The sequence below is a fragment of the Erpetoichthys calabaricus genome, chromosome 4 (genome assembly GCF_900747795.2).
Source record: "Erpetoichthys calabaricus chromosome 4, fErpCal1.3, whole genome shotgun sequence".
Lineage (NCBI taxonomy): Eukaryota > Metazoa > Chordata > Cladistia > Polypteriformes > Polypteridae > Erpetoichthys > Erpetoichthys calabaricus.
Window position 1 is genome coordinate 333,144,712 of NC_041397.2, and position 15,439 is coordinate 333,160,150.

Genomic DNA, 15,439 nt, shown 5'->3' on the forward strand with positions numbered 1-15,439 from the left:
CTTGGGAGCCTGTTTTGTGGTGCAAGTGTCCAGGTAAGGCACTTTAAACCCCTAAGGTTCTCTTTGTATTGGTGGACATGTTAATACATGACATGCCATAACTCAGACACCCGCCCTGCAACGCTAACTTGTTCAAATTCACTCAGCACAGATAACGCTCAAATATTAAATTTCTGAACAGTGGCAGAGGCTGCTACCTCAAGTTCACTATCTTAGCAGGCGCCAGAAGCCATTCTGCTCATGAGGCGTCCCTGCCGGGATTCTTGTCGCTCCGTCTTTAAATTGCTTCCCCTGAAAGGGCTGTACTTCTGAATGCCTGGCTACTCCTGTCGGGCTTTTGTGTTCTGATCGCTGCCACTGAAAGGCCTACACAGTCTGACAGCAGCCAAGGGACACAGTAGACACTGAAATGAACACATTAGCAATCATCAGTCATTGCTAGATGACAACTTTAACAAAGCAACACTCATTAAAGCATTTCAGCCATTAATTATGTTTATTTGAAGGAGAAAGCAGGCATCAATGTTAGTGATGGCAACATACAAGATGAACAACTCACATTAGGATCACATAGCAAGTTGCGTTTCAGGCGGCTTTGGGTTTGATTGTTGCAGTCATTGGTTTCTTAACACCAGAATCCCTGAAGCTTATGATTTTTTTTGTTGTCCCCGTCTTTCTTGAATTTTCCTGACATACGCCAAGAAGCTCCTAATCACTGCCCTGTTAGCCCACTTTGGTTTTACAAATGTGTGGATTAGCAGAACGCAGCCTGCTACATTCAGTCAGACCACCCTGCAATCCTTACAGCTCAAGTCTGCATTGACGTGTTTACCTGGTGATGATGCGCTTGTAAGGAATTATATAGGCCATGAAATAGTGGGATTTGAAATATATACATTCACGTTCATTCTGTGTCTGTGTGAATGTAGAACAACAGAGAAAATGCGAGGCAAGAAATGTTGAACACACGGCTACACCAGAACATGTTTTCATGTGTTAGAGTAATAACGACGTCATTTTGATGTGAAGTGTAGAATGGTGAAGCCCAAATATCCAAGAAACACTTTTGCAAAAGGTCTTTTATTCAAGAATAAAGTTTCTGTTCTTGTTTTGTGTTCAACATTTCTTGCCTCGCATTTCCTGATCATTGTAAACACGGAACACTCATGAAATGCATGATAACGATAAATTATTGACCCTGTACAACTCCAGACACCTCACTGCCAAATGAAGAGCCTTGAGCTGAGAGATCTTCAGCTGCCTCGGTGGGTGATGAGTGAGCGGGCTGCCAGTGCTGAAAAACACATTTACAGTACAAAGGCGCTCATCAGCGCAGTGACGCAGAGGTACGAGTTAAATTAAGGTGGCCCGGCATTACAAATATTATCGTGGGCTTCAGGGATTCTACGGTTAGCCCAGGCGTGATGTTTGGCAGAGAAGGGGCTGTCTGTAGGTGGCAGAATCTGACCGAGTGGGCTTCTCTTTGGCAGTTGTTTCTCTTCCACTCTCATCCTAGGCCTGGCAGTTATGATGTGCAGTGTCTTCATAAATCCTTTGAATTAATGGGGTCAGTCAAACCTGCCTTACGTAAGATTGTCAGGCGCATCAGGTAAAGTTTGGGACAATCGATAAATTCCAATGGTCTGGTTGATTGTTGATTTAAGTTACTTTGAAAGTGAAACATCTTAAAATCCCTAGCCTCACTAACAATTTATACTGATTTTTCCCAGAATGCCTGTCTGTCAGTTTTGCATACAACCCAGAATTTTATCAACTTCCAAAATGAATATTCATGAGGACATTTGTACCCACCTGCCCTTTCAGTTACTGAACATAAGTTCTGAAAGCACAACCTAAGACGTAATATCAAAATAATTCTAAAGTTAAAACAGAGCAAAGTTTAATACACAGATGTAATATCTAAATAATTCTAAATAATAATTCTAAAATCTAAACAGACCAAAGTTTAACACGCAAATATAATATCGAAATAATTCTAAATAATTTTAAAATCAAAATAGACCAAAGTGTAACACACAGATGTAATATCGAAATAATTCTTATCTCAAAACAGACCAAAGTCTAACACACAGATGTAATATCTAAATAATTCTAAATAATTCTAAAGTCAAAACAGACCTAAGTCTAACACACAGATGTAATATCTAAATAATTCTAAATAATTCTAAAATCTAAACAGACCAAAGTGTAACATACAGATGTAATATCGAAATAATTCTAAAATCAAAACAGACCAAAGTGTAACACACAGATAATATCTAAATAATTCTAATCTCAAAACAGACCAAAGTCTAACACACAGATGTAATATCTAAATAATTCTAAATAATTCTAAAGTCAAAACAGACCAAAGTGTAACACACAGATGTAATATCGAAATAATTCTAATCTCAAAACAGACCAATGTGTAACACACAAAAGTAATATCTAAATAATTCTAATCTCAAAACAGACTAAAATTTAACACACAGATGCAATATCTAAATAATTATAAACTTAAAACAGACCATCATGTAACACACAGATATAATATCGAAATTTAATTCTAAAGTCAAAACAGACCAAAGTGTAACACACAGATGTAATATCTAAATAATTCTAAATAATTCTAAAGTCAAAACAGACCAAAGTGTAACACACAGATATAATATCGAAATAATTCTAATCTCAAAACAGACCAAAGTCTAACACACAGATGTAATATCAAAATAATTCTAAATAATTCTAAAGTCAAAACAGACCAAAGTGTAATACACAGATATAATATCAAAATAATTCTAATCTCAAAACAGACCAATGTGTAACACACAAAAGTAATATCTAAATAATTCTAATCTCAAAACAGACTAAAATTTAACACACAGATGCAATATCTAAATAATTCTAAACTTAAAACAGACCAACATGTAACACACAGATATAATATCGAAATAATTCTAAAGTCAAAACAGACCAAAGTGTAACAGCAGATATAATATCGAAATAACTCTAAATAATTCTAAAATCAAAACTGACCAAAATGTAACACACAGATGTAATATCGAAATAATTCTAAATAATTTTAAAATCAAAATAGACCAAAGTCTAACACACAGATGTAATATCGAAATAATTCTTATCTCAAAACAGACCAAGGTCTAAAACACAGATGTAATATCTAAATAATTCTAAATAATTCTAAAATCTAAACAGACCAAAGTGTAACATACAGATGTAATATCGAAATAATTCTAAAGTCAAAACAGACCAAAGTGTAACACACAGATAATATCTAAATAATTCTAATCTCAAAACAGACCAAAGTGTAACACACAGATGTAATATCGAAATAATTCTAATCTCAAAACAGACCAATGTGTAACACACAAAAGTAATATCTAAATAATTCTAATCTCAAAACAGACTAAAATTTAACACACAGATGCAATATCTAAATAATTCTAAACTTAAAACAGACCATCATGTAACACACAGATATAATATCGAAATTTAATTCTAAAGTCAAAACAGACCAAAGTGTAACACACAGATATAATATCGAAATAATTCTAATCTCAAAACAGACCAAAGTCTAACACACAGATGTAATATCTAAATAATTCTAAATAATTCTAAAGTCAAAACAGACCAAAGTGTAACACACAGATATAATATCGAAATAATTCTAATCTCAAAACAGACAAATGTGTAACACACAAAAGTAATATCTAAATAATTCTAATCTCAAAACAGACTAAAATTTAACACACAGATGCAGTATCTAAATAATTCTAAACTTAAAACAGACCAACATGTAACACACAGATATAATATCGAAATAATTCTAAAGTCAAAACAGACCAAAGTGTAACAGCAGATATAATATCGAAATAATTCTAAATAATTCTAAAATCAAAACACACCAAAATGTAACACACAGATGTAATATCTAAATAATTCTAAATAATTCTAAAATCTAAACAGACCAAAGTGTAACACACAGATGTAATATTGAAATAATTCTAAAATCTAAACAGACCAAAGTGTAACACACAGATGTAATATCGAAATAATTCTAAAATCTAAACAGACCAAAGTGTAACACACAGATGTAATATTTAAATAATTCTAAAATCTAAACAGACCAAAGTGTAACACACAGATGTAATATTTAAATAATTCTAAAATCAAAATAGTCCAAAGTTTAACAGACAGATGTAATATCTAAATAATTCTAAGTAATTCTAAAATCTAAACACACCAAAGTGTAACACACAGATGTAATGTTAATAACACGAGTCAAGCTCAAAGTTGGGCTCAGGTTGGGAGTGTCAGCTTGTAGGAGGTGTGGCTGTGAATCAACAGTGACCCCTGCTGGTTGGCTTGGTCTGCACTGTCTCCTCCCATTACTATGACACACACACTCACACACGTGATTGGCTGCTCAAAACCAATAATAACGGAGACCCTGACAGCCGCCCTGCACTCTCACCCCCAAATTCTGTCATAGAGCTGCCCCCCCACCCCCTAAAATTCATTTTGACCCCAAAGAGGAGCTGTGCTTGTAGGGACATCGAGTGAGTGGTGGAGGGTGCCGGTCAGTGGTCTCATGGCGTCAGATTGCAGATTGTAATGCTGGCATTAGAACAAAACAAAGACTCTAAAGCAAACGCTGCATAGAGGGGCTCAGTGAAGGAGGTGCTGAACGTGTGCAGGAGGGTCATTGTGTGTGAGATGCTATAAAATGACAGAGAGCCAGCAGGCCTGTTCAGATACACAGCTATTCTGGGGCTGTAGGGGGCGCTGATGTCAGTCTTCATGTTTTTGTGATACACAGAGTACTGGGAATGAGAGCAGCGCAGACTCCAGGACTTGTCATTGTTTCCAAGGCGACACTCCCAGCCCCACCCTTTCCTGTCCAGCCCTTTATACGCGAGTCCGATGTCCATGTTGTCTCCAGTGCACTCCACCTCCCAGTAACAGTGAATCCCAGTCAGAACCTCTCTGCACAGGACTTGGGCACAGCGGTCAAATCTGTCAGGATGATCAGGATACTCAAACTTTTTCCTTTTACGTGTCACCTTCTTGTTCCCTTCAGACAGACAGAGGGTTCTGTGTGCCGTGTTGATTTCCAGTGTGAGTGGACAGAAGTCTGAAAGGAGAGAAAAGAAAATCTGTGACACGGGGCACCACACCGACAATTAACGAGAACCAATCAGGAGCTGACTACAAGACTGTGCCATCAACAGTGAAGAGCTCTTCTGATTGGACAGAATTAAAAATAATTCTGGAATTACGGTGAAAACCACAAGGTCACCGTCGAGGTCACAGTTGTAATGGACTGTCCACAACGACCACTGGTTTTATGAAATGACACTTTTTATTGTCACAATCAATCAACTGTCACACTTCACCACAAACTGAATTCTCCTTTCCTCGCAATAAACCCATTGATCCTCATTCTGCTCCTTCCTTTTGTCCTTCCATTTCCTTTGGTCTACTAGTGAGAAGTCAAGCAAAACGACCCCTTTAATTGGCCGACTAAAAAGATTACAATATGCAATCCTTCGAGGCACCTCAGGTCCCTTCTTCAGGCAGGATGTGCTCAGCAGGCATGTTGTAATCTTTTATGGGGTCACGTTAGTTGACTTCTCATTACATCCATAATGACTAACACAGTACAACACCCAAATACTTTGGTCTGCTAAACATTTAGGTGCATCTCCACAGGTCAGGGCTACACAGAATATGAAAATAAAAAATACAAATACAATAAGAACTGCCGGACAATGAAATGTTTGTAATGAATTGTCATAAAACTCGTGACTGACAGCTTAATGATTTACCGGCCAATGTCAATGTCACTTTATTTATATAGCATATTTAACACAACACAGGAATGCTGTGGCCAAAGTGCTTTACAATAAAAGAAGAAACAGACATACAATTAACATAAATAGAAATAAAATAAACGAACATAAATAAAATAAATAGTAAAGAGAAGTAAGATTACATAATCACAATGAGTATTACTGAAGGTCACGGAATGCAAGTAAATAGAAATGAGTCTTTAATCTCGCTTTGAATTGTCAACGACTCCTTTATGTGACGAGGTAAAGAGTTCCACAGGCGAGGTGACACAAGTCCTGTCTGTCCCCCTTAGTTTTACACTTGGTACGAGGGACAACAAGAGACAACTGACCAGAAGATCTAAGCACTCTAGATGGCTGGTGTAAAACACACAGTTCAGATAAATAGGCAGGAGCAAGCCCATGTAAAGATTTAAAAACTAGCAGCAAGATTTTAAAAACAATTTGAAAACTGACAGGCGGCCAGTGTAAAGAGGCTAATATTGGAGAAACACAATCAGACTTTCTTGCCCCAACCAGATAGCGAGCGGCAGCATTCTGGACCAACTGTAACCTGCGTATCAGGGATTTGCTAATCCCAGAATACAGCGAGTTGCAGTAATCCATATTATTAACCGAGAATGCTAAACCGGATGATGGACGCAGGCACATCCGGCAATGGGCCGTAGCTGCAAAAAGACGTACTGCGCAGGCGCAAAAAGAGTCCGCGAGGGTCGGCTGAGGAGCCGAGAAAGGCGAATAGAAGAGGGCGAGAGAGGCGGATGAGGGGCCGCGAGAGGCGGACAAGACCACAGAAAAAAGGAGTGAGCACAGGAAAAATTGAGAAATGAGGCGCAAAGAGCACCGAAAAAAGGAAACGGCACATAAAAAAGTATTCAAACGCAAGCAAAGCACGAAACACATTGCACACGAAACTAGACCCAAAAAAAAAAAAAAAAAAAGAGGCTCGCGCACAACAGCAAGGCACCCCCCCCCCCTACAGGCACCGGACGGGACACACACCAAGAGGGGGATTCAACAAGCCCATGGAACACAAAAAAAAGAACACAAAACCACCCCACAGACCCTACAAGCAAGGGACGGGACACACACAAAGAGGGGGATTCAACAAGACACAGGAACACAAAAAGAAAGAAGACGCTCGCGCGACAACAATTCTCACCCCCCCCCCCCACACACACACACACATCCATAAGAAGTGACACCCAAAGCCACATATTCTAAAGTGAACATCAACACCTTCACACTAGACAGCATAGGTGTCAGCATTGGTGGATCTCCTTACAATAAAGCACTATTAACCGTTCAACTGCAGAAAAGGAAACATATTAACAGTGACTGCAATCCTTCTTATTACTTATCCATATTTCGCATGCTGAGAAAGAAACAAGTCATGAATACACGGTCACGGGTACAAAACGAAAAGGAAAGGATAACAGGAACAAACACACGAACACGAAAGAAACAACAAAATAGACGGCTATGCAGCATAGGTGGATCTCATTACAATAAGGCACTATTAACCGTTCAACTGCAGAAAAAGAAACATATTAACAGTGACTGCGATCCTCCTTATTACTTATCCAAACACACGAAAACGAAAAAAACAACAAAATAGACGGCTATGCAGCATAGGTGGATCTCATTACAATAAGGCACTATTAACCGTTCAACCGCAGAAAAGGCTCCATATTAACAGTGAGTGCAATACTCCTTATTACTTATCCATATTTCTAAAAGAAAAAATGTCTCGACTCCAAAAACGCAAAGCTCAACTAAAGCTTCTAACTAACGATGTACCTAAAAGTGAAAACTTTATGAACTGCATTAGATCCTACAATAGTTCATTTGCTTTTGCATCTAACAGAGTAAATGTCAGGCCACCAAAAGGCAATGGCCCATACTGCTTTCCCATATGTGCACAAATACTGCATCGCATTGGAACAGTGCACCCTGAAACAAATCAACAACGCAAATATGCACAAATCTACATCCTAGATCCACATGACGCAAGCTATCAATCAAAGTGCTGCATCGCAACAGGCACGGATTCAAAACGAAACACCTCCCGTCTCAGACATACGTTGATGGCAGCGAAGGCTACAACGGGCTTCTCACACAGCACAGGCAAATCGATTACAGCTCCAAAACAACACGTCCCAAATACTACACATGCAACAACGCACCTCTCAAACGGCACAAGCAAAACATACACCAGGAAAATTCATTCGGATTAATGAATGTCATTTGCAATCATTGTCATTCAGTTCACTTCCCTGAAGAAACAACTGGCAATACAAGTAATACATTTACACGTTGATGTCAAAAGGGTCAAATTAGACTGCCTTCTTTACATTCATATACTGAATATCTACAGAAGCTTATAACTGACGATGTACCTGAAAGTGAAATCTTTGTCAACTACATTAGATCCTACAAATCAGTATCCACTATGAACATTAACGGTGGCACTGCACGTGACATCCGTCTTGAAAAAATGTTGTTTATTGATGAATGTTCAATGGCATGAAGGCACTTACTCAACACCATTCATAAACTTCTACAAACGTTTATGAATAATAATATTCGATTTGGAGGAAAGGTACTTTTATGAGGAGGAGATTTTAAACAGTGATTAGCTATTCTTACACATGCCATGCACTCAGCTATTGTTCAGTGCACCTTAAAATACGCAGACAATTGGCACTGATTTCAAAAGATACAGTTAGTAAAAAAGATACGATGTCCAGAACCAGATCATAACAATTGCTTATTACAACTGAGAGATGGTACACTCACCAATACAGATGGACTTCAGCCACATATTATTACAATTCCTCAAGCCTTTATCTGCGACAACTTAGTTACAGAGACATTTGGAACAGCAATCTCATTAGACCAAATGCCCCTTTTAACACAACGCACTATATTATGTCCAAAAAATATTAATATGGAAAACATTAATACCCAAGTCATTCCATTACTTCCTGGAAAGACACAACTCTTTCTAAGCTCTGACAAACTTGACTCTGATCACAACAATAACCATCTTAAATGACCTTACAAGTTCTGAGCTGGAATTACCTTTTACACTTAAACGGCGTGTACAAAGAAATTTTCAAATAAACCTTTACACTGTGCCACACACTTTATTGTTTGCTTTCTATTTGCATCATCTACACCGTCACACTATTCTATATATCATTCATACATCACACTCTTTGTCATTCCCAACACCAGGGGTTGGCGAGCGAAGCGAGCAGGGGGCGGAGCCCCCTAGTCAATGCGAGAAAAGATAAAAGCACGAGTAGCTTTCTCAAGATCCCTAGAAGATAAAAAAGACTTGACCTTACCTAACAGACGAAGCTGGAAAAGCAACTCTTGACTACAGAATTTACTTCTTTCTCAAAAGAGAGGTTACTGTCAAAGATAACACCAAGATTGCAGACTTGAGGTTTGCAAAAGTCAGAGAAAGAGCCGAGAAGTCCAAGACCAATTTGGGCTTTAGCTGATGGACCCACTATCAGCACCTCCATTTTATTCTTATTCAGATCAAGAAAATTATTAGCCATCTAGGATCTTAGTTCAGAAAGACAGTTGTGCACTTGACTCATTGCAGAGTTGCAGACGGGAATATAAACCTGTGTGTCATCAGCATAGCAGGGAAAAGAAATGTTAAACTTCCTAAAAATATCTCCAATAGGATGAAGGTATATAGAGAATAAAATAGGACCCAAAATAGATCCCTGAGGAACACATTTAAGAGGAGAAGTAGATGAAAAAGAGGAATTTAAAGTCACTGAAAAGTGTCAACCAGTTAGATATGACCTGAACCAGTTAAGAGCAGCCCCTTTAAGCCCCACAAGATGTTCAAGCCACAACAGAAATGTCTCATGGTCAATAGTGTCAAAGGCAGTGGACAGGTCAAGGAGGACAAGGACTGCCGCATCACCTGAGTCAGTAATAAGAGAGATGTCATTGAATACGTTCAGGAGGGCCGTCTCAACACCATGAAAACGCCTAAAGCCAGATTAGTAGATCTCAAATAAATTACTGGAGTCAAGGTGATCACCTAATTCGACATTCTGAAAATGTGACACGGGCTCAGTGTGCTCTGGAAATGAGCACTCGGCTGACTGGGATTTCAGTAAGTTACAAATCAACATTTTATTGTTTTCTATTCTATTTTAACACAGACTATTTATCTACAGTGCATCTGGAAAGTATTCACAGCGCTTCATCACTTTTTCCACATTTTGTTATGTTACAGCCTTATTCCAAAATGGATTAAATTCATTTTTTTCCTCAGAATTCTACACACAACACCCCATAATGACAACGGGAAAAAAGTTTACTTGAGGTGTTTGCAAATTTATTAAAAATAAATAAACTGAGAAATCCCATGTCCATAAGTATTCACAGCCTTTGACATGAAGCTCAAAATTGAGCTCAAGTGCCTCCTGTTTCCCCTGATCATCCTTGAGATGTTCCTGCAGCTTCATTGGAGTCCACCTGTGGTAAATTCAGTTGACTGGACATGATTTGGAAAGGCACACGCCTGTCTATAAGGTCCCACAGTTGACAGTTCATGTCAGAGCACAAACCAAGCATGAAGTCAAAGGAATTGTCTGTAGACCTCCGAGACAGGATTGTCTCAAGGCACAAATCTGGGGAAGGTTACAGAAACATTTCTGCTGCTTTGAAGGTCCCAATGAGCACAGTGGCCTCCATCATCCGTAAGTGGAAGAAGTTCAAAACCACCAGGACTCTTACTAGAGCTGGCTGGCCATCTAAACTGAGCGATCAGGGGGAGAAGGGCCTTAGTCAGGGAGGTGACCAAGAACCCGATGGTCACTCTGTCAGAGCTCCAGAGGTCTTCTGTGGAGAGAGGAGAACCTTCCAGAAGGACAACCATCTCTGCAGCAATCCACCAATCAGCTGTATGGTAGAGTGGCCAGACGGAAGCCACTCCTTAGTAAAAGGCACATGGCAGCCCACCTGGAGTTTGCCAAAAGGCACCTGAAGGACTCTCAGACCATGAGAAAGAAAATTCTCTGGTCTGATGAGACAAAGATTGAACTCCTTGGTGTGAATGAAAGGCGTCACGTTTGGAGGAAACCAGGCACCGCTCATCAGCAGGCCAATACCATCCCTACAGTGAAGCATGGTGGTGGCAGCATCATGCTGTGGGACTGGGAGACTAGTCAGGATAAAGGGAAAGATGACTGCAGCAATGTACAGAGACATCCTGGATGAAAACCTGCTCCAGAGCGCTCTTGACCTCAGACTGGGGCGACGGTTCATCTTTCAGCAGGACAACAACCCTAAGCACACAGCCAAGATATCAAAGGAGTGGCTTCAGGACAACTCTGTGAATGTCCTTCAGTGGCCAGCCAGAGCCCAGACTTGAAACTGATTGAACATCTCTGGAGAGATCTTAAAATGGCTGTGCACCGACGCTTCCCATCCAACCTGATGGAGCTTGAGAGGTGCTGCAAAGAGGAATGGGAGAAACTGGCCAAGGATAGGTGTGCCAAGCTTGTGGCATCATATTCAACAAGACTTGAGGCTGTAATTACTGCCAAAGGGGCATCGACAAAGTATTGAGCAAAGGCTGTGAATACTTATGGACATGGGATTTCTCAGTTTTTTTATTTTTAATAAATTTGCAAAAACCTCAAGTAAACTTTTTTCACGTTGTTATTATGGGGTGTTGTGTGTAGAATTCTGAGGAAAAAAATGAATTTAATCCATTTTGGAATAAGGCTGTAACATAACAAAATGTGGAAAACATGATGAAGCACTGGGAATACTTTCTGGATGCACTCTATCTATCTATCTATCTATCTATCTATCTATCTATCTATCTATCTATCTATCTATCTATCTATCTATCTATCTATCTATCTATCCTTTAATTATATAGTGCCTTTCACATCTATCTTAGTGTTTCATGTCTGTTTGTTACATCTCATTTATTGTGCCCGTCACATTTATCATTTTCTCTGTTATAGTGCCTTTCCTGTCATCTATTATTAAAGTGCCTTTCTTAATATTGTTTTATGTTGCCTTTCCTATTTATTTATTACAGTATGTGCTGTTTTGACATTGCACTCTGCATCTCTCATATTGTTTCCTTCTCATCTCTTACAGTATACAGTGACTTTAATATCTATGTATTATATAGCGCCTTTCACATTATGGCAGGAGGCTGGGGGCCAGACCCAGCCAGGACACCTGGAAGGAGTGGGAGGCAGTTTGTATGTCCCCCGGGCCATGAGGGGGCACCCGCCCTGGATAAGGAGGGGACCACGGGGACGAAGCAAAGAGGCTTAAACCCATTGGGGCCCATGGCCGCTGCCAGGGTGCGCACCGAGCATTGTGGAGCCTGGGAGATCTGCAGGTCATCAACAAGCACCTGGAGCACACCTGGGTGAATATAAAAGGGGCTACCTTCCTACAGTCGTGGAGCAAGAGTCGGGCGCTGGATTAGGACGACGCTCCAGCAAACAGAAGAGAGGCGGCCCACAGACATTGAAGGCTCGTGGCAGGGTGTTTTGGTGCTGGAAGCACTGTGTGTGTGCGGGACTTGGGTTTTGGGACCTTTGTGTAAATAAACGTGTGTGTTTTAGAACAGCAGGTGTGCATCTGTTTGTGTCCGGGCTGAACTCCTCACAACGTCCATCTCTCTATTGTTAGTATCACCAACATGCTCCCAGTAGTTTTGGTCCCCTTCCACTCTTTAAACAAGAATCACAATTTTCTGTCATATAAGTGTAAACTGTCAACATTGATTGTCATCTGCCATTCTTTATTCCACAGAGCAGACTCTTTGCTTTTAATTTCAGACGTACACAATAAAACAAATGACAATGGCATAAACACAACTATTGGGACCCTCACTTAATATTCTGTAGCACACTTGGGACCCTCACCTAATATTCTGTAGCACACTTGGGACCCTCACCTAATATTCTGTAGCCCTCACCTGATATTCTGTAACACACTTGGGACCCTCACCTAATATTCTGTAGCACACTTGGGACCCTCACCTGATATTCTGTAACACACTTGGGACCCTCACCTAATATTCTGTAGCACACTTGGGACCCTCACCTGATATTCTGTAGCACACTTGGGACCCTCACCTGATATTCTGTAGCACACTGTTTTCAGGTGAGAACTGCCATCAAGCACTTCCTGCTGCTCTGATGAGACTTCTGCTCCTCTCACTGGCCACTTTGCCCACACTTCTTGAGGTCTGAGGACTTCCAGCTCTTTTCATGGATGTTGACTTGGATTCAGTTCAGGGCTCATAGCAGACCATTTCAGAACCATCCTATGCAATGTCCACCATATCTGAGGGGTCTTACGTGTATGTTTTGGAGGACACAGTTTGTAATGTTGGCTCCAGATCTTTTGATTTTATTGTGCCCTGCACAGATTGAGCACAGCAACCCCTTAACATTAATGACATCCTTCGTGTTTCGTATTTTTACGTTAAACACGTCGTTTTCTCTTCTGTGGACGCAGAGGTGCTCTGAATTGCCATAAAGCTCACTTTTAGTTTCATCAGTCCAAAGGACCTTCACCAGCACTGTGGCCTATCAATGCCTGTTTTAGAAACTTCCAATCCAGAAGTTGGTATCTTCTACCACAGGGTCCACCTTCATTCACAGACCTGACGATGCTGTCTTGGTGGTCGGTCTGAGCCTTTCTTGATGTTTTTATTGTTTTTTCCACCACCATTTAAACTCTTGTTCTTTTCAGTCTGGGGTCAGCTTTACTCTTGTGGTCTCCTCTAGGGGGCTTGGTGGATAAGCGGAGAGGAGTCTTGCCGCCAGATTTAAAGAGAAGCATCGGAGCTCACAGTTTCTATGGACTGTCTCTTCAGCCAACTTTCTTATCGGGACTCTGCTCCCGGCTGCCCTTCCTTCAGGCAAACCGACGAACCCCACACGCCTCTCCTACCGCTCACCTTCGGCCCTTGTGTGGAGACGCCATCACTCGGGCCGCTCCAGCTCCCAAGAAACGCTGAGTAGGTGCGCCCCGTTCACAGCGTCTGGCGCCCATGGCTCATTCCCGACCACCTGCCTCACTCCATAAGCTCGCCTTCTCTTGCGTTTCCCATTCAACCTCCTTCTCTCGGTTGCTGGCCAGTCTGTTTTCGTCCAATTTGCTTTTTTTATTTCTTTGTCTTCCTTTCCTTATGAAAACAGGGACGTGGCACAGTTGCGGAGATCAGCAGTCCCGGTGATCCTAAACCCACTAACAGCAGGGCCGCCTGCTCCCGCATCACGCATGGGAACCGCGCTCAACACGCTGCAACGTGAGTGCAGCAATCAGACCCATTTATTTGTTAAACCTTTCTCAGCCGTGGACCCCACTTTACTACAAGCACGCTGCGCACAGCCCTTTATACGGCTAAAAGCAAGAAATCGGCAGCAGAGACACAGAACGAGCGTACCATGTGATTCATGTCCAGCTGTACAAGTGGGGCAAGCATCAAAAGCACTCGGCACACATACAATGCAGTCAGAAGAAAGGACCCCCGGCCTCAACCGGACACACATCTGGATGGGACTCAACTCAAAGGTAATCCTAAAAGTGCCAGAGAACTGCCGGAAAGGCGGCTATCCAATGAAAACTCCATCAACAAGGCGGCCATCCAATGAAAACGCCATCAACAGACGTTTGGACGTGAGCCCAGCAAATGCAAGCTTGAAATGAAGAACAGGCAAATAATAAACAAGACTTTGTGACCAACTCCCTCCGAAGCCCACCTCACCACCCCCCTTCCTTTTTTATGTCTGTGTGTGTTTTTGTTGGTAATGCACTCGGCTAAAGGCTTTATATTGTTCAGGCGTTCCTGTAACATGGAAACTGAAATACCCCATTGACACTGGGACACCAACCAGACATTTGGCTAAAGTGCATCCCATCCCACCCATCGTTGACGTTTCTACACCTTGTTTGGAGTGCACTTGTGGTCAGTTCAATTGACTGGACGTGACTAAGCAAGGCACACACCTGACTGCAGGAGGTCCGCAGTGGAGAAGAAACCAAGCCATGAGGCTGAAGGGATTACCTGCCAAGCTTCAAGATAGGACTGTGTCAAGGCGCACATCTACAGAAGGACAGACAGAAATTTTGCAGTTTCCCAAGATGACAGTGAACTCTAATTTTTAATGGAATACGTTTAGAACACTTCTTAGAGCAGTCAATGTAGAAGGACCTTCAAAGGACAGCTGCCCAAGAGCCCAGTGGTCACTGTGATGGAGATCCAGAGAAGCTTCCAGAAGGACAGTCACCTCTACAACACTCCACTCATCTGTGGTCAGACAACACACGAGTTTGCATAAAGGCACCTAAAGGATTCTCTTGTGCTGTTTGTCCTCAGTTCTAGCCATCACATCTGGAGGACACCAGGCGCCACTCGTCACCTGCACATCACCATTCCAATGGTGAAGCACGGTTGTGGCAGCGAGACCCTGAGGGAGAGCCGAACAGGTCAAAGAACAGAGACACCCGTAATGAAAACCTACTCAGAGAGTTCTGGACCTCAGCCT

At 41.3% G+C, this 15,439-nt stretch overlaps 1 protein-coding gene across 1 annotated transcript in view; it reads right to left on the minus strand.

The window, feature by feature from the left end:
- Positions 1-4,552: 4,552 nt before the first annotated feature.
- Positions 4,553-15,439, minus strand: part of LOC127527614 (tripartite motif-containing protein 16-like protein) — a 43,403-nt gene continuing 32,516 nt past the window's right edge. The window contains exon 6 of the mRNA XM_051926733.1: positions 4,553-5,152. Coding sequence (XP_051782693.1) covers positions 4,608-5,152 — 545 coding nt within the window. The 3' untranslated portion in view covers positions 4,553-4,607. The remainder of the gene's footprint in view (positions 5,153-15,439) is intronic.